We start from the raw sequence: 21,522 nt of genomic DNA on the forward strand, positions 1-21,522 counted from the left end.
CTGCTTACCCCCAAATGCCTCCCCTGCCATCATGGTTGCCCCAATTGCCTCCCCTGCCAGCCTGATCACCCCTAACCCCTCTGCCTCAGCCCACCACCATGGCTTTGTCTGAAAGGATGTCTGGAAGGTTTCCCAGTCTAATTAGCATATTACTCTTTTATTAGTAGAGATGGGTCTAATCATGAGGAACTATCAAATAAACCCAAACTAAGAAACATTCTAGCAAATGCCTGCCCTCAGCATATCAATGTCATGAAAGTCAAGAAACTACTGAAGAACCATTCCAGAATGAGGGATATTACGAAGACATGGCAACTGGTTGCAAGGAGTTAAGTGTATATGGGAGTTCTTTGTACTATTCTTGCAAAATTCCTGTAAGTTAAAAAATTTTTTCCCAAGAAAAAGCAAAATGCAGAAAGAAGAAACAGCAATGGCATGATTAGGCAATCTGGCGGTGAACCTCGAAAGCCAAGTGCAGAAGCTTCCTTAATGAAGTTCCCTGCTGAGAGACTGCCAACTCCCAGCAGTGCTACACAACAGGCCCTCTCCTAGACACGTCTCTGTTGTCCATCCTAAAAAATATTGCTGTGCGAAGGCGTTTAAACTGCTGTCTGATGCACAGATATATATCCAACCTAGCAAATTTAAGCTCCTAAAGCAAGCCTTCAATAAGCTTTTTGTGCTGATGACCAATTATGCCAGCTCCCATAAAACCACAATTGCAGCATAATCTGCAACAGTAGCTGCAGGGTTTATAAAAGCTCTCTCGGCATGGTTATATGCTCTACAGATCCTCCTACTCAATCTATTGGTTCTATAAATAAGCCAAATTTCAAGCCCCATAGGTATTTTTAAATCTAATATTTTTTATTATTTGTCTTTTAGAAGAAAGTATAATTGTTAATTTCTCATTGTCACTTTCAGGCAAATCTGAAATCTCACAAAAACTTGTTACAACAAAAACCTCTTCTGAGAACCCATGAAGCTGTAATATAAGAAACATCGTATACACTGAGTGGCCAGATTATTATGATCTCTGAACGCATAATAATCTGGCTACTAATTATATATCCTATATAATAAAAGGCTAATATGCAAACTGTCCCCTTGACCAGGAGTTCAACCAGCAGTCAGGCCAGGCAACCACCCATGTCCCCTCCCCCTGACCAGGCTGGCCAGACCCCACCTTGCACAAATTCATGCACCAGGCCTCTTATACACACACACACACACACACACACACACACACACACACAGAGTGGCCAGATTACTATGCGTTCAGAGATCATAAATAATATGGTCACTCAGTGTATTTAAAACAACACACACATATAAATTCAGACTTTCTTGATCTAAATTTACAAATCAAGTCTGTATAAAGGGTCTCTGCTTATGTTGAATTAGTACATTTTAAAAGCAAGATGATTTTCTTCTCTGCATAACATTGCCTTGCCTTACCTAAGGATTGGGTTTCTCTTTTCTTTTACAAATTACACCCCTGATTCTGCTCCTTTTGACATTGCCCAGTGCATTGTTTTCTTGGCATTTACTACAAATGATCAGAAAATAAAGACAAAGAATGTAGAGCTAAAAATAGTTGAGTTATCAATCTTCATGGCTATTTTGGAATTTTGTTAGGAGCTGCTAAAAAGACTGAGGGAAAATGTACTGGTCTCTTTTTTTCTTAATTTAACTAATTCACTATGTTACTTCACATGTCTTTGAAAGCACAAATAATGTAGCTCTAAAGTAATGAACAAAAAGCAACGGAAGAAAAATGACTCGTGAAAATAAGGTAGGTATTTTGTGGAAGGTCTGAAGGATGTCGGATAATTTTTGAACTGCAGGTAAGAAAAACAAAGTTGAAAAATACAATATAAAGGGTAGACACCAAGAAATAGGAAGAACAGTTAAAAGTAGGCTTTTTTTTTTTTTTCCATTTTAACTATGTTCTTCTTCCTCTTTATTTACTTCCTATAATTGGGACCTTTAATTCAACTCTTTTAAGAAAGAAACCTCCAAAGTCAGTACCTTTCTTCTTTATCTAGCCATTTAGTGTGGCTTCTACTACCTTGATCTCTCCCAGTAATAATCCATCTTACAGATTGAAGACATAGTACTTTCCTCATCATGCTTCATACACATATTCACACACAGAGAGACACATTCATACTGAGAGGGCCAGATAATGCAGTGCTTTGTAGGTCTTTGTAACACATTCGAGTTTCATATTTTATGAGGTGTAGACATCCAATAGGTGGTCTCTATTGAAAATGAAATCTACAAGTAATACCTTTAAGTATAAAGAATGATATTAGAAAGATATATAAGGGGAAGTTGGAAACTAGGTGAGCATTGGTAGTGACAATCTTGGACCAGGAAAGGTGAAAGGGCAGGGCGAGGATGAGCTCCTGACTCCACTGCAGGGCAGGGTGGAGTTATCCCTAGCCCTCACCCAACCAATCAGGGTTAGCCGAGGCAATGACATCACCACCGACCGGAGTAAAACCCCTGGACTGGGCGAAATTCGCTCTCTCTTCCACCATGCTGCCGGCGTGAGTGGGGCAGAGTCCATGCTAGCATGGAAAAGGCTCTTTTGTTTATTGCATGGGACTCAGCTCCCTGGTGGTCCTTGGCTTGGGGATCACGAAGTCTGGGCATAACAAAGGGAGGTGGAAAGACAAAGAAATGCTGATATGAGATACATTTTTAAGAAAGAATCAAAGGTGAGAATTTTAAGAAAGTAACTTTTAATTCAATGAAAATTCTCACTTTTGACCTTAGTTATATCTACTCATTAAATGGATAAAGATATACCAAATTCAAAACTACTTTTACCACATTTTAGTGATAAATGAGTTATAAAAACTTAATATAGAATATCCTTGCATTGCAGAGGAAGTAGGACTAAAAAGAACCCAGCATTATATTTTTAGGATTCTGAACATTCAATTTGCAAGAATATGTTATAAGGAGTATATTAGAGTCCGAGAAAGAAAAATTAATGACCTAGCGTCACCTAGAAGTTGGCTGAGAAAAGGGGGGGAAAAATCTGCATTAGCCATCAAGCTTTTCATTTTATAAAGGTTATTTATTTTTAAAAATATATGCCTGGGAGGGGTGGGAGCTGGGTGGAGAAGGGAAAAATGGGGGAAATAGGGGACATATATAATACTGTCAATAATAAAATCTATATATAACCGTATATATGCTTAAAAAACATATATACTACTTATGGGTGTTATGTATTTCCCGTTATAAATGAATTTTGTTTATTTGTTTTCCTCTGTGTTTATTGATTAAGGTATTACATATAATTTTAAAAATCTACCATTGACATTTTCCCAGCCAGAATTTTCCCCATAATAATACCTCTTATTTTTATAATGCAAAAAGAACTGATAAGCAAAGGAGTGCATGCTGTAGACTCAAAGCAGATTTGGGTTCAAAGGTAAACTCCTAGTAGTCCTGTGACTTTAAGAGACTATCACTAATCTGACTTGAAATCTGTTTCTTCATCTCTAGAAAGTGGGAATATCATTTGTTCTCGTGGTTTCTGATAGTCTAAATACGCAAATGCTCATAAAATGCACAAAAATTGTGTAACAGAGACTTACATTAAGTAAGCACTCAGTGAGAATCTACACTAATAAAAGCCTCAGGCCCTCATATCATCACAAGATGGCCACCCCCACATCATCATAAGATGGCCACCATAAGATGGCCAGCTGTGGAGGGCAGTTGTGGGTGATCAGGCTGGCAGGGGAGGATAGTGAGGGGCAACCAGGCTGGCAGGAGAGGGCAGTTGGGGGTGATCTGGCAGGAGAGGGCAGCTGGCAGGGGAGTAGATAGGCACCAATCAGGCTGGCAGGGGAGCAGCTAGGGGGTGATCAGGCTGGCAGGAAGAAGCAGTAAGGGCAATCAGGCAGGCAGAAACATAAGTGGTTAGGAGCCAGCAGTCCCGGATTGTAAGAGGGATGTCTGGCTGCCTGTTTAGGCCTGATCCCCCGAGGGCTCCCAGATTAGAGAGGGTGCAGGATGGGCTGAGGGACACACACATCTTTGCACAAATTTCTTGCACCAGGCCTCTAGTCTATATATAAAAGCCTAAGCAACCAAAGGACTGTTCGACCATTCAACCGTAGCTATGATGTGTCCTGACCACCAAGAGGCAGATGCTCAATGAACAGGCATGGAAACATGGGACAGACTGATGAATCTCAAAGGGAAGGGGGGAAAGGGGAGAGGGGAGGGTGGGAAGAGATTAACCAAAGATCTTATATGCATATTAGAGGCTCAGTGCACAGATTCATGCACCAGTGGGGTCCCTCAGCCTGGCCTGCAGGGATCAGGCTGAAACCTGCAATCCAACATCCCCGGAGGAGTCCCAGATTGCAAGAGGGTGAATCTGTGCACTGAGCCTCTAGTGCCATTATAAAACAGTAAATTATTATTATTCATCAAATTATTTTCAATTCCAAAATCTGTCAGGGAATTTGCAAGAAAGTATTTTAATGGTGTTGGAGCAGAGTTGAAAGGATATCAGGGGCTATGTAATCCAAATGACATATTTTATTTTTAAGGGGAAATAAATCATTACACAGTGGAACCTTGGTTCTCCAACTTAATTAGTTCTGGAAGCATGCTTGAGAAGCAATTTGTTTGAAAACAGAATCATTTTTTTCCATTAGAAATAAGGTAAATTGAATTAATCTGTTTCAGACTCCCACATAATTCTCTGTTTTAAACTTTATTATATACAGTACATGTCTAATGTACTGTTTAACCTATAAATAGATACTTATTTTCCTGAATTATTTGAGCAACCCCCTACTGGCTTTAAGGGAATCACTTTCAGCACTTGTTCCAGTGGTTTCATTCAGGAAGTTAGTATGCAGCATCTTCGCTTGTTCATATATCACTGCCTCCAAAATGCAGGCACTGGCTAACTGCTTTTCCTTTTTCCAAATCAACAACAGATTTTCTACCTCTTCAACTGCCTGGGATCATCGCTTTTTTCACACCCTCAGCAAAATTAGCACTCTGGATGGCCTCTTTATGTTTTAAAATTGTGCTAATTGTCCATTTCACATCAACAAAAGTATTTCTCCTTTGTTTGTTGCCTGAGAGACTTTTGGTTCAACAACCAACTGAAATGTTTTTTCTGTGAACAACTTGGTGAAAAACAGAATGGCTCCAGATGGGAGATGTTTGAGAAATGAGGTCTGCCTGTAATTATTTGCTTTACTTAAAAACCCATACATTTAATAAATTTAATAAACTATAAACTTTATAACCATGACCCTGTCTAAATTGTAACAGATGCTACTTCCTGTTCAGATAATTTCTTTCCTGCTACTGAACTGCCTGCCAGATAAAAGGGCTGACATCATTCCTCCCAAGGCTCTTTCCTCTCTGAACCTCTGAATGGACAGGCAATAAAAATAGAAATACATCAGTGACTGACATATTTCTAATCGATTAAAACAAACCTCGGAGCAATAGGCAAATGTGCTATTTTTATAACTGGATAGTAGAACACGTATTTTAAAATATAACATATGATATAAATTTAATACATACACAATAAAATAAATAGAATGCAAAACAAATTTAAAAATAAAGTATAAGTATATTAAATATAAGGTATCTCCAAAAATGTATTTATACACTTTGAATCATTATAGAGGCAGTGTTTATTAAAATATATTTCATTTTCAAAATTGAGCTATCAGCTGTTAAAGTATGTATATATTTTTTGGGAAATACCCTGAATATAAGCCATTATTCTTTGCCTAGAAAGTCATGCCTAGGTGTGGGAAATTAATATAAATTCTATGTTGGGAAAACAATGCTTTATAGAGAACATATACTGATGTGCCAAGATATATAGGAAACATTTTATATGCATTTTCCCTTGTTATTTTCCCCAACCCTATGAGGTAGATTCTATTGTTCCTACTTGACAGCTGAAGAAAGGGACAGATTTAAGTAACTGTCCAAAGTCATACAGCTGGTCAGTTGCAAAGGCTGGGCACTCAATCTACCTTTGTCTGATTCCAGAGCCTGCCCCTTTAAGGTATACTCTCTTACAGCGAAAACAAAAATATCTGTAAACTCCACGAAACTTAGAAATGTTTTACAAGACTAATAATAAAAATAAGCTGTGGTAATAGCAGTAATAGCAATAGAGAAAGTCATGTACCTGGCCTCTAGTTTGCTTCTGACAACAAATTGGTTGAAGACCTCAAGTTCTGGACGAGGGGGGAAGGCAAGGGAACACTAAATCATAGTGAAGGTTTTCTCTTTAAAAATTAAATTCTGGGTCTCTAGCCTCAGAATGAAACGCTGTTCCAGAACGACTATGTAAGACATGACTCCAGGAACCTTTCTTATTACACCGAGAGCACAGACCTGCAAATGCTCCCAGCTGTGGCTGCATGCAGGCCAGCTTACCTGTAAATGAATGGAGCCACCGTGGCCATGTTCGGGTGGCTGTGCTGCTGCTGCTGAGGGAGCTGGACAGCACCATTTCCCGTGGTCTGCCCACTGCCCAGTGCCCCTGACCCAACACAGGAACCAGAGGGAGAAGCGTGGCCGGCCTCCCTTCCTTCCAGCGGAGCAGGGCAATTGGATGTGCTTGCTTTCTCGGAGATTACGGGCTTAGGTAAGGACTGGGAAGGGCTTCCCTTGGTAGTCCTGAATTTTTCAGACTCCTTGTTGGCTGTGCTGCCTGGTGAAATGGTCTGTTTGGCTGTCGGCACCTTAGAGCCCGGTTTGGGAATCCCACTGGAGGATGGGATTAGGCTTTCCTTCTTGGTGGCAGTCGCCTTGCTGCCCTTTGGGATCAAACTTGCAATTTTAGAAGTCTTTTTCGGGGCCGTCTCCGTCACCTGATCCTTCTCCTCCTTGACTGTTTTTTCGGTGCAAACTTTATTTTTGTCCCTGTTCTTGTCCTCCTTTTCCTTTGGCTGTAGCAAAGACTTCTTATTGCTGAGATTTTTGCTGCCAGCTTTTGGAGGGGCTAACTTAGGGGACGCTTTGGGGCTGCTATTGGTGGAGCCACCGCTATTCAGACCACTGTTGAAACCTTCCATCTCACCAGATTCAGAAAAGACATCGTCATCCTTCCCACCATCACTGGGTCCTGAACTGGGAGCCTGCGGGGGGCGTAACGCAGTCCTGGCATTGACCAGCTTGAATTTTTCAAGCATGGATTTTTGTCCCGAGGGAGCTGTTTTGACCCCTTCAGAGCCAGGGGGCTTCAGTCTGTCCGTAGATGGTGTGGGAGAGGTGGCTGGGCTCGGCTGCTTTACTGTCAGCATGGTAGAGGTGGCACTGTGCTTGACATTCATGGACTTGCTGCGCCAGGGCTTGGCACTCGGAGAAGGGATGGCGGAGGCAGGGGGCTGCCCAGCAGTGGTGGGGGGCTGCATGTTCCCATTGATACCTGAAGGTGGCTGAGGTCCTTTGGAGGGATCTGGGCATCAAGAGAAGAAGCACAGAAAAGGCTGATTAGATTTGGCCACTGATACTGAGTAATCCTAACTGCAGATGCATAGAAGTATTTCTTCTGTGAACTGAGGCAGACATGCCCTGTGGCATCAGGCACTTTTGTGATGTGGTTGTTTTGCTTTATTTTGCCTTCTAAAACTATTCTGACCCAAATGAACTTTGCTAGGCAGAAATATCTAAAGATGAATAAATCACTATCCCTCCTCCTAAGTAATTCTGCATTTTGTTGTTGTTTTTTAAAATTATGGATGTAGATCATAACAGTAAACTGGTATTCCATTTAGCCTTATAAAAATATGCCATATAGTGAATATTGAGAAATTGCTTAAACCTATAGGTAGCCTACCTTTTCATTATCTGATTAAATATCCTTATGAATCATGATTTAGTTTTTTGTTAATATTGTTCATTTTTATTTGTTTAAAAATCCTTTAAAAGGGTCAAATAATCTTATATGTGTCAAATAATCTACTAAAATATATATATATATATATATATATATATATATATATATATATATCCTATATAATAAAAGCCTAATATGCTAAGTGTCCAGTTGATTGTTTAACCAAAGCACAATATGCTAATGATATGCTAAGGCTGCTCAACCATTCACTATGTCATGCATTGACCACCATGGGGAAGACAGTTGACTGGTCAACCAGTTGCTATGATGGGCACTGTCCACCAGGGGGCAAATTCTCCAACTGGTAGGTTAGCTTGCTGCTGGGGTCCAGACGATCGGGATTGAATGAGATTGGCTGGACATGCCTTGGAGTTCTCCTGTGGTCCCTCTCCAACTGGCCAATCTCCCACATCTCTCCCCAGCCCCAATCATGCACAAGTGGGGTCCCTTGGCCTAGACTGTGCCCTCTCACAATACGGGACCCTTTGGGGGATGTCAGGGAGCCAGTTTCAGCCTGATCCTGCAGGCCAGGCCGAGGGATCCCACTGGTGCATGCATTCATGCACTGGGCCACTAGTCTATCAATAATAACCTTAACTGTAAATGGACTAAATGCTCGATTCAAAAAACATAGGATAGCCAAAATCAGTTGGGCTCAGTGGATAGAGCGTCGACCTGCAGACTGAAAGGTCCCAGGTTCAATTCTGGTCAAGGGCATGTACCTTGGTTGTGGGCACATCCCAGTAGGGGGTGTGCAAGAGGCAGCTGGTCGATGATTCTCTCTCATCAATGTTTCTAACTCTCTATCCCTCTCTCTTCTTCTCTGCAAAAAATCAATAAAATATATTTTTTAAAAAGACATAGGACAGCTAAATGGATATGAAAACATGAACCAAATATATGGTATCTATAAGAAACCCACTCCAGAACAAAGAAATCACACAGGATGTGAGTAAAGGCATGGAAAAAAATTTTTCCATGCAAATGAAAATATAAAAAAGCTGGTATAGCAATATTCATATATGACAAAATGGACTTCAAAAATGAAGGCCATCACAAGAGATAATTAAGATCACTACATAATACTAAAGGGATTGATTCAACAGGAGGATATAAGCTTGGTAAGCATATATGCTAAATGTTCCATAGCTGTGTTGTATTAATTTTCTTCACTCTTTGAATATTCTAAACCTTTGGTAGTTCCACATTCACCTGGCTGTTTGCCAATTTATGGTGAGGGATCACAGAGAACCAAAAGCAGCCCCTCAGGTTTCCCTAATGTCCTTTATTTCATCATGTTAGCCACATATTTAACGTGTGTCATGCATGTTTATGCAACTGGATTAAGAAGTCAGGGGGACTCCAGCCCTGGCATATCTGAAAACTCTGGTGGCAGTGAGAGGAGAGGGTAGAAAAAAATAGTCAAGGTGCTTTAGAAATATGCTGACATTAGCTAGATAGACTGCGATCAGTGCTCAAGTACAGAAGAGGAATTTCAATATCACTGTACTGAAAACTGAGACTGGAGGGACTACAAATTAGAACATCCACCATCACGGTCACAGCAACAGCTCTAAATTTGTTCTCAGATGAGTGCACACGTACAAGACACTTCTCTAAGCTCAACTGAAATCTGTCCCCAGCCTGTCTTTCTATACAGCAGCAACGAGAAGCTTCAAGTTTCATTAAGAGGGCAAACCATAAGCTGCTGTGCATCAGGAGGGCATGGATAACGAGTCTCTCCGGACTCCTCCCAACGAGTCTCTCTGGACAACCCCCGCCGAAACGACAGTGTCCATATCTTCTACAGAGTGGGCGTGGCCACAAATTCTAGGCTCTGTGCCATCTATATATTCAATATTGAGTCGCTGGTCAAACGGAGATATTTCTGAATGTTAATAACTCAGCTTTTGACTGTGAATGAGTTATTATCTGGCTATGGGGAAAAGAGCAGATGCCTAATGTACTATGTAAAGGCATTCCTGCAATTGATTTTATCTTGTATTTTCAGGGCCTATTTGTGCCTACAGCCCTGTTTCTTGCCTCTGACCTTCAAGGAAAAAATTTCTTCCATTCTTTTCCTCTCCTTCCCTTCCCCTTCTTCTCCCATTTCCATATCTCCCATCACCAACTCCACTACAGACAAATAATGTAATTCATCCACTGCCTGCTTTTTCCCAAGTACTCTCACACATGGTATCAGATTTAAAGGTCATCATACGCGGTATCTCATTGAAAGCCATAATAATCTGCATTATACTTATGATTTCTCCTATTAGAAATAAGAAAACTGAAGCTTAGAAAGACAAACCAACTTGTTCCAATTCATACTGATAGCAAAATTTAGGGGAAAAAAGAAAAAGAAAATTGGAACTCATCTGACTCTAAAATTTGGAGGCTTTTGACTCTCTCTTCTTTCCATGTTTGTTGGATGTCCAGACATTCTTCTGGGACAGCTCTCCAGAAGGCCACATATTGGGCACAACAGTGAAGTTAACTGGGTAACTTATGAAGTGTAGTTTTCTTCCTCATTGATCAGTGTATAAATGAGGAGAACATCATAAAGAGATGAAATATATGTGGGTGGCCAAAGTAGGTTATAATTGTAATACAAATGAACAATATAATGATTAATAAATAATATTATAAGAATAAACTCTGTTTGCTTGCCCACACCTATATACTATATCCTTGGGCATCCTGTTTGTGCTATCCTTCAGAATTAATATAATAATAGATTTTATTTTTATAAGTTTTTATTTACTTGAGAGAGGTGCAGAGAGGGAGAGGGGGAATGGAAAGAAACATCGATGAGAGAGAAACATTGATCATTTGCCTCCTGCATACCTCCTGGGGATAAAGTCTGAAACCCAGATATGTGCTCTCACAAGGAATCTAACTGGTGACCTCTTGTTCATATATCTACAATTAATCACTGAGCCACGCCAGCCGGGCAAGAATATACTTTAATTCACTCTTAGAAAACATCTAAATTCTAAAACATTACATTTCTAAATTCTAAAAATCCCAGAATTCATTTTTAATGATCTCATCTTGCAAAACAATAACATTGATGACCTGGGGAAAATGCCAATCTAGTTTTAAAATTAATACATAGAGGTAAATATGGGGGCCGCAACAGGCATATGGGAAATTCATATATAATATATATGTATTTTTTTGGTTGATAGTATTAAAGATATCTCCCATTTTCCCTCCCTTTCCTCCTCATCTAGGAGATTTCTCTGTGGAACTTTAGTTTGCTCTAGAGCCTAGCTAGATGTGCCAACAGTGTTATTAGCCTCAGAACGGATGCAGGGAACATACTCAGCATTATTTCCTCTTCCTCGCTGAATAGTGTATTACTCAAATGGAAGCAAACCAGCTTTTAACCCAAATGCTAACAAAAAGTAACAATATGGATGACAACAGCAGGATTCTTTTGAAAGGATTCACTGTGTAGGAGCATTGTACTCAGTGATATATATGTCTCCTGCTAAACTTAGGACAATTGAAGCATCACAGAACACTGTTAAAGAGAGAAAATGATTAATCAATAGTGGCCATAGCAATTAGTTTGGCAAATAATAAATTTAGACTCTCATTTCATAATACACACCAAAATACTTTGAACATTTTAAAATGTAAAAAAAAATAAATAAATAAAATAAGTAGCATTCAAATCCAAATATATATACATACTGTAACCTGCTGGCCCCTTGTTAACCTCACCAAACTCTCTCCCATAAATGATTGCTTGTGTAATGCCTCCATCATCAATTTTTTGACTCAGCAAAAACAGATCCTAGAGACCCTGAGAATTCGGCACATGCTTATTTTGTAGCACTCCCAAAGTTAGAGCGCCACTTGGTGGAGTATTGTAAAATTGAGGGAAGCTTCCATTCACCAGCCAGTTTTTAAAAAAGTATGCAATTTCTGTATAGGCATGTATAATATGTATACACTTCAATATGAGCATTTATACCTAAGCAAACAACATATGCCCCCATGTCTATTTAACCATAGCACCTGATATACTATGTACCTAATTATGTTGCCTCATGAAAATTCCAAAGATTAAGTTGAAATTATCATGTAAACATTATTTTTCAAGCTAATATAAGTATTAAAAAATAAAAGTCATGGTGAAATACATAATTAAACAATCAGTGAAGGAATATAAATAAAATATATCTGCATTCCTTGAAAAGGAAATAAAACAGTTCATTGATCTCACAGTCATTACAGAGTAATTAAAAACAGCAACAACCCACAAGTCAACAAACAACAAGTGTTGGCGAGGATGAGGAGACAAGGGAAGGTTCATGCATTGTATATGGGAATGAAGACTGGTGTATTTGGGAAAACACTAAGGAGTATCCACAAATAATAAAAAATGGAACTGCCTTATGTCCCAGTGATTCCACTTCTGGGTATATATCTAAAGAAACCCAAAGCATTAATTCCAAAAAATATATGCACCCCTATTTTTATTGCAGCATTACTTATAATAGTCAAGTTATGGAAGAAACTCAAGGGTCCATCAATAAATGAGTGGATAACAAAACTGCAGTACATACATACAAAGGAATATTACTCAGCCATAGAAAAGAATGAAACTTACCATTTACAAGAGTGTGGATGAACCTAGAGGGTACTGCACTGAGTGAAATAAGTCGTCAATCAGAGAAAGACAAATATCATATGATTTTGCTAAAGAACAAAATAAATGAACAAACAAAACAGAAAGAGATTCACAGATACAGAGAAAAGTCTAATGGTTGGAGAAATGGGTAAAAAATGTGAAGGGATTAAAAACTACAAATTGGTAGTTACAAAATAGTCATTGGGATGTAAAGTACAGAATAGGGAATAGGCAATATGTTTTAATAGTTGTATATGGTAACAGATAAGTACTAGAAATATTAGGGAAAACACTTTATAAAATATATGAATGTCTAACTACTATGCTGTACACCTGAAACTAAAACAAAATATAATAATATGGAATGTAAACTGTAATTTAAAAATAAAATTTAGCCCTGGCCTGTTGGTTGAGTGTCATCCTGTTTTGAAATGCCAGTTCAGTTTCCAGTCAGGGCACATGCCTGGGTTGCAGGCTTGATTCCCAGAAAGGGTTGTGCAGGAGGCAGCCTATCAGTGAATCGCTCTCACAACAGTGTTTATCTCTCTCCCTCTCTCACTAAAAATCAATTAAAAATAAAATTTACATTAAAAAAAGTACTTCCTAAATTAGTTAATCTTGGGGGGTGCGGGGGTGCGGGGGGCGGTTTGGAGGGATGTCAAAGGATTTGCATTCCCCTAAAAGAAAAATGGAGAAAATACTTAAGAACTAGAAAATAATACTTAAGATCTATATTTATAGGAGTCAAAATTCCATGGCTAATACAACATTCACATTCAACCTTGTAGTTTTCAAAAGTTCAATTGCAAATATTGCTAAATTCTTAGTATGGAGCCTATTATATGTATGTTGTGTAAATGAAAGTAAACACTTCCACCCATTAAGACCCAGGCGAAGATGGGATGGGTCATCTTCAGTCGATGCACAGGTACAATGTACACATCACACGGGAGAAACAAGGAAAAGATGGCAGCATGCCCTCCAGTGCTGGGGCATGTCTCCTAGCAACGTGGAAAAACAACTGTCTGTTCACAAAATATCAAATAATAAGTGTTTATAGATCATCATTTAGAAAATGAATTCCCGATAGAGCTAGGAATATTAACATTCCAAATAATTCCAAACTGTGTAGTCTTTTTCATACGTATCCAGATTTTATCAAACAAGAATGATTTCTTATGATAATTTACTTCAAGAACATAAAGTGTATGTCCACATGAATCAGGGCATCATTTTCTTAGGATCCCTGATTCCCTGATTCCCAGTGAACAGATATTTGATGTTTCTTTAAAGCATATATCTGTCTAGAGTACTCTTGTCAGGTACATGGGCAAAGTGATAAATGCTGGTGTCAGGACATACTACTTATTCATTGTTAGTTTCTAAATGGCAGGTGACTAAGAGAATAAATTTGGACTCTCAAAAGACATGATTTTTCTAGAAACAATGCTATCTTCATTTCCCGACTTGTTTTGAGAAAAAATATTTCCCATTTCAACAGAATGGTGGAATGATATTGCCTTCTATTACAGCATTTCTATTATATTTCAACCTTCTCTTCTAGCGATAATCTATAGCCATGTTCACTGATATTTAATTCATTCAGTGAAATGCTGAAATGAACATTATTATTAAAATAATGTGAGATGTATCTCTTAAAGTGCAGTTTATAATTCTCTGTGATTTCTTTTCATTAGATGTCACACAATTTGCAAATAAGCTATTTTACAATCCCATATATGTGAAAAGCTACTGTACTTTCAACAGTATTTTTAAAACAGGGAAATGAAATTGTTTTAATTGTGAATAAACCTTTACTATCCTATATAATAAAAGGCTAATATGCAAATCGACTGAACATTGGGCCAACTGGTCACTATGACACAGTCTGACCAACAGGGCAGCGTTAAGGATGTCTGAATGATGATTTAGGTCCACTCTTGGAGGTAGCAGGCCTAAGCCATCAGTCAGACATCCCTCGAGGGCTCCTGGACTGTGAGAAAGCACAGGCGAGGCTGAGGGGCCCATCCCCCGCAAAGTACATGAATTCCGTGCCCCAAGCCTCTAGTCCAGTGTTTCCCAAACTTCTCTCATGATGAGAATCACCTGGTGGAGTTGTTAAAACACAGATTCCTGAATCCCAACTAAGAAGTGCTAAACTAAAATTTTTGGGAACATATAGGTAAAATTGTATACTTAACTAGTGCTCTAAGACAGATGTTATATACAGAGCACTAAGTTAGGTATGCAATTTTACCTATATGTTCTCAAAAATTCTAGTTTAGCACTTCTTAGTTGGGATTCAGGAATCTGTGTTTTAACAACTCCACCAGGTGATTCTCATCATGAGAGAAGTTTGGGAAACACTGCTCTAGTCTATTATAAATTAAAGAGATTCTTCATAGATTCATAGCACTCATCAACTAAGACTTGTAAAAGAAGGAAGAAGCCGAGACTGGTTTGGCTCAGTGGATAGAGCGTCAGCCTGTGGACTGAAAGGTCCCAGGTTCGATTCCAGTCAAGGGCATGTATCGTGGTTGCGGGCACATCCCCAGTAGGAGGTGTGCAGGAGGCAGCTGATTGATGTCTCTCTCTTCTCGATGTTTCTAACTCTCTATCCCTCTCCTTTCTTCTCTGTAAAAAATCAATAAAATATATTTTTTTAAAAAAGAGGGAAGAAAATATATTTATATTTAAAAGCATTTAAGAAGCACATTAGAGATTAACTTGGTTAATCCTTTAAAAATATCCTATTCTATTAATTTTAAGGGTTATAACTTCTAAGAACTTAAAGGAATAGCAATTAAAATTAGAATATGAAAGCTAATACTGTCTGAATTCTGTCATTATAATACTGTAACTTTTGAAAATTCTTACTTAATTTTAATCTCATTTAGTTATGGCCAGAATATGTATGCAAACTAGCTTTGACAGAGACCAACATGTAAGCAGATGGAATCTTACATTGTTATATACATTATGCCACCACTACAAATCTTCATGTCAAAAAGGTTAAATAAAATATTCATACCAAAAAAGATATACCACTGAAATAGTATAAAGAACAAATTATAAATAGTTTAGTATGAAATGTTTACTATTATTTTGATTGCTCTCATAATTTATGTTTTTGGAATATGAAATATCATGACACAAATATTAATTTAGAAACATTGATATTGGATATATTGACATAAATTTGTAACTGCTTATTTACAGAAAATGCCACGTAGCATATAAAATAAATTCCAGATAAATATAACTCACCATGAAAACTTTTGTCTTTTGCCCTAGTTTTGGACCTAAGGATATCTGCTTTTCATAATGTGTGGCATCTGTCTCCACCTTGTGGTTACTGTAAATATTGCTGTTTTCTAATTTAGCATTACTTCCTAAATATACCTGAGAGACTGAGAGACTATGAAAATATATGACTGCTTGCCTACTTTTGTATTTTTACATTTAAACACAACAGGAAAATTATTTCCCACAACAGGAACATTATGTATCAGATACATTATGATATCAAAGCGTTAGGTCATCTAAAGCATTTCTAGGTCTCTTTGTCAATGTTATTAGTAATTGCTTGAAAAACATTATATAACTGTAGTTAAATATTATACATTGAGTGGCCAGATTATTATGATCGCTGAATGCATAATAATCTGGCCACTCAGTATATATCTTATATAATAAAAAGCTAATATGCAAATTGTCCCCTTGACCAGGAGTTTGACCAGCAGGCAGGCCAGCCAACCGCCCCCATATCCCCTCCCCCTGGCCAGGCTGGCTGGACCCCACCCATGCAGGAATTCATGCACCAGCCTCTAATATATATATATATATATATATTGAGTGGCCAGATTATTATGCATTCAGAGATCATAATAACCTAGCCACTCAGTGTATATCACATAGCTAAATTGATACTTAACCAGCCTGTTCAGGAAACTCCATATATGTTTAGTTTCCCTTAGAATTACGCTGAAACCGGTTTGGCTAATGGATAGAGCGTCGGCTTGGGGACGGAAGGGACCTGGGTTTGATTCCGGTCAAGGGTATGTACCTTGGTTGAGGGCATTTCCCCAGTAGGAGGTGTGCAAGAGGCAGCTGGTCGATGACTCTCTCTCATCAATGTTTCTAGCTCTCTATCTCTCTCCCTTCCTCTCTGTAAAAAATCAATAAAATATATTAAAAAAAAAAAAGAATTTCACATTACATACAGACCCTGTATGACACTTTCTAGGAAAATCTCAAAACGAGAGAAATGTTTTTCTGATAAGAAATTGTTCTCCTTTTTCTCCCCAGAAAAAATAGAAGTCTTAGGTAATACACCTTAGGTTCTTCAATCAATGGTTTATTCTATATCTTAAAGACAAACCCCTAACTTTCAAAAACCTATTATTTTCTTATTTTTCCATTAGGTTAAAAAACTAGAGCTATATCATTATCAAAACACATTTCTTTGCCCTAGGTCAGTGGTCAGCAAACTGCGGCTTATGAGCCACATGCAGCTCCAGAGCCGTGGTTTGCCACTCTGTTGACTAATGAGTTTGCCGACCACGGACCTAGACTCTAGATTCCAATAATTACAGGCTATTGTTGTTCCTTGTAATTAAGCCCCTATCCCAGTGGTCAGCAAACTTTCAGATCACTGCAGTCCCTCACACAGTCACATTGCTTACAATAGCATAGGATCTTGATTTTTTTTTCTTATGATTTAGGTGTAAACTACATACTCGCTTGCTTGTGCCCATGCTCCATGGTGAGATGCATCAAGCCAGCACCTCTTGAAATGCACATTCTGTACATTGTAGAAAACTGTGCTTCGTACAGTTAATATCGAACCTGACTTTAGCACAGACTTCCGCTGTGTTCTTTCTTGCTGATAACTTTGAGTTTTGATAGTTCTATTATGCATTCTTCCAAGAAAATAAAACAAACGAATAATTCGTTTCTTTACAAGTTTCAAAGATTAAATACCCATCATAATTATCCCTCAAATGTTTACACTCCAACCTTAATTGCCCAAAATACTATGGTACTTATTTATGTTAACTAAAGCTAAGGATACAAATAATGTAATATAAATGTATGACTTTAGGATAAATGTTCATAAAACATGAGAAGACAAAACAAAATGCTATTTATAGGCCTCTGAGAGAAATTATTTGAGAAAGAGATCCTATTCTGTATACAACTAACCACTGAAACGTAAATGAGTTTGTATCTTTAAAATGATCTTCAGATAAGAAAAGCCCTGAAGAAAGCTGGAATTCAGGAGGGGCGGCTAGAAAACACAGGAAACTTCACTGGTAACGTTTCCATTCCAAAAGCGGTGACACTGCTCAAATATTGCACTTAGTATGTAATTGATGATACACATATGTTCAACGGATGTCATCATGCGGTAACAGGCTGACACTTACCTTTTTCATTGCCATTTGCATATGTCGGAGGCTTGTTTTTGTCAATGCTGTTAAAGCTCTGACTTCTCCTATTTAAGTTAGAGGCGCCCTGGGCCTTGCTGCTGCTGCTGCTGCTGCCCGCAGCAGGCACCCTAGAGGGACCTGGAAGCCTGAAATAGTACAAGAAAAATTACGTCATTATTGTACATTCTGAAAAGCTGTGGAGCGGGCGGTTCTGAGCAGGGAAGAGTTCATAGGAGAATCACAACATATGAGGTTCTAAAATCTACGCAGCAGAAAACGATGCTTTAAGTGACAAATAAATAGTTAAGGTTTGAGAATCTTCAGAGAAAAAAAAAATCTTGTTACACTTTTCAATAAATATAGCTTCAAAGTATATTAATAATATAGAGTAATTAGAAACCAAGACACCTTTAACTGAAAGAAACCATACTTACCATACCCTGATGAATAAACATTTGATTTAAAAGTACTGTAACAATTACATGAAAAGTGAGGGAAATAATAACACCTTATCATGTTCTCAGGGCATTAACCAGCCATCTGCAGCTGTTTGAGCTGTTCTTATCACTGTATAGATATTTGTTTTTATCTCCAGTAGCTGTATCCTAAATCAACTTGTACATCAATGACAAGAAGAATGAAGTTACTGAACTACCTGCAAAGAGTAACTACTTATTGAATACTTAAGTTAGCTAGCTACTCTAAAACCTGGAATGAAGAGCAAGGTCACCAGTCCATTCATTTCTGTCCAATTTCGTTGTCATTAAAAACTTTTATTCTGTTGCCAAAAGTATGCCCCTCACAAGTATAGCCAACTGATTATAGAGGCAATATAAGAAAGACACAGGTCTCAGCAGAAGAAAATCTCTGTTCGCAGAAAGACAATTTAAAATACACCAACACTGACAGTAGCTTCAGCTATCCTTTGTCTATGAAGGACAGGCCATTATGAAAGATGTGCAGAATGTCTTGAAATTAGGGAAAGTTTGGCAGGAAGTTATAACCTTCAGTTATTGTATTTGGACTATCAATACTAGTTTGGATCATTTATTTTACTGTTTAAATGATTTCCATATTAAAATTTCAAGTTTCAATTTTTTTTTTCATGAATTGTGCTTAAAATGTACAATTACTATATTTTATTTTATACTACTGATATATCTTGTACCTATAGTAAAATCAATCCACATAAATTAAAAACTAGGAATTAAGAACTAATACTGGAATTCTGAGATATATTTAAATACAGGACAGTAAAGGATGCTAGCCACTTGGTAGTGTTTGCTGCCACCATGTGAATGCCGCTGTGTACTGCTGTAATAATTTCCCTTTTAAAGAAAAGAAAACCCACAAAAATAACCCAGAACTTATAAAACATCACTGAATTTGTATCTTTTATAAAATGTTTAAAATAAAAGAATGTTTATATATGTCATATTGGTGCCTAATATATCATAATTTCACAACCAGTGTGATAATACTCACATTTTAAATCAATTTACAATATTTCTTAATATATCATTCCTATAGATGATTAGGAAAGTGAATGATTAAATAATTTAAATACTACTTTTTAAAAAAGTAACGGATATTGCAAAATGGAATGAACATAAGGAAAACACAAATCGCAGCTGAAAAACAGAAGTCTTGATTTCTTGGAATAGTTAATAGTTTCAAAATGTTGATTGTATTTTGGAGTTTAAATATGTGGCTAATAAAGATCTCATCAGCCATTTTGCTAATGAGAGGTTGTGTCATATACAAGATTAGAATTTTTTCCAAATGATTCCAGCAATTACATTTTTGCTCAAATTGAATAACGGACATTGTAAGTAAAAGCACAATAACCACAGACACTGAGAGCCAGTGATTGCCCTCTGCACAAAGGACTCAATAATTAATTTGGCCAAATGTCCCAATCATAATAAATTTAAAAACTATTCCTGTAGACCCAGTCATAGATTTTAAAGTTCTTTCCAAACTCACATGTATAAACAAACTTTGCCACCAAACTTGCCCTGCTTGCAATAAAAGTTCATCTGTTTCTAGAAAGCAATTAAAATGTGTTTTAATCTTTACTGGGACCCATGAAGCCAAGTGATGTTTAGTTCTCAGTCAAACAAATTAAAAAATCCATTTGCTCTTCTCATTATCCTCATTTGACAGGCAGCCAGAACTCCAGATCATTAATCAAAGTAATAAAAAGAGAAATGAGAATAAAGCTTAAAAAAGGAAGAAATCGAGATGTTCTATTAAATCAAAGTCCTTAAAATATATTTTATGTGCATCAGTCTTGGAAGTAGTAAAAAAATAAAAATGCTTATGTACGTGACAGCTCACTGCTTAATTTATAACATCTCTGCTAATGTTCATTGAATACCCCTTTAATTTTTCTCTCCAGAATAATTGTAATTATTATGGAAATGAACATAACTTAGAAAACCGAGGTGAGGGGAAAAGCACATACCTCAAATTAAGGTATCATAAGCAGTCCTTGTGGTCAAACACTGCACACCATGATTCATTATCACAGCAGTGACCAGTAAACCACCCCTAGATACTTCCCCACCGAATGAGAGGCATATATAATCGCATAATAATCAGGGAACAAGACACATCTGCTGTGGTTTCGCTCAGCTGTTCCACGCTACCATCATGATGCCTTCAGCAACTTCACAATGAAAAGGAAACCAAGCACTTTCAACACATTTTTGTATACCAGTATTTTCGTATTTTCCAAACAGCACATGATGAAATGTCATTTATTATAACAGACTGTCTTTAAAATACATACATCATAAAGAAGCCAACATTAAATCTATGACAGATAAAAGAACAGGCCAGGCTGACCTGGTGCTAACTCCCCCACATACCGTATTTTCCGGCGTATAAGACAACCCCTAATTTTACAGTTAAAACAGAGGTTTAGGCCTATATTCACTGTATAAGACTACCCCCCACTTCAGAGGCAACACCAGTTCATTTTTTAATAGACCGCCTCTCTGACTCTGGCCAATCCAAGCAGGCTTTTTATGCATGCAAATTATACATGTTCTGTACCCGAAGCTACACTGTGTTCTAGTAAAAAGCCTGCTCAGCCAAAACCGGTTTGGCTCAGTGGTAGAGCGTCTGTCTGCGGACTGAAAGGTCCCGGGTTTGATTCCTGTCAAGGGCATGTACCTTGGTTGCGGGCACATCCCCGGTAGGGCGTGTGCAAGAGGCAGCTGGTCGATGTTTCTCTCTCATCGATGTTTCTAGCTCTCTATCCCCCTCTCTCTTCCTCTCTGTAAAAAATCAATTAAATATATTAAAAAAAAAAAAAAAAAAAAAAAAAAGCCTGCTCAGATTGGTCAGAGTCAGAGAGGCGGTCTATTAAAAAAAGAACTGGTGTTGCCTCGGAAGTGGGGGGTAGTCTTATACAGCGAATATAGGCCTAAACCTATGTTTTAACTGTAAAATTAGGGGGTCGTCTTATACACCCGGTCGTCTTATACGCCGGAAAATACAGTAAGTGCCAGTGTTTC

General features: G+C 37.9%; 1 protein-coding gene across 10 annotated transcripts in view; it reads right to left on the reverse strand.

Annotated features, from left to right (window-relative positions):
* Nucleotides 1-21,522, reverse strand: part of NAV3 (neuron navigator 3) — a 774,341-nt gene that overhangs the window by 168,080 nt on the left and 584,739 nt on the right. For all 10 annotated transcript variants that reach the window (XM_084876277.1, XM_084876279.1, XM_084876278.1 and 7 more), the window contains 2 exons: nt 17,996-18,144; nt 6,457-7,480 (listed from right to left, as the gene is read on the reverse strand). In XM_084876277.1, the coding sequence (XP_084732403.1) occupies nt 6,457-7,480; nt 17,996-18,144 (1,173 nt within the window). The remainder of the gene's footprint in view (nt 1-6,456; nt 7,481-17,995; nt 18,145-21,522) is intronic.

This window comes from Pipistrellus hanaki, assembly GCF_964339955.1.
Source record: "Pipistrellus hanaki genome assembly, chromosome: 3".
Lineage (NCBI taxonomy): Eukaryota > Metazoa > Chordata > Mammalia > Chiroptera > Vespertilionidae > Pipistrellus > Pipistrellus hanaki.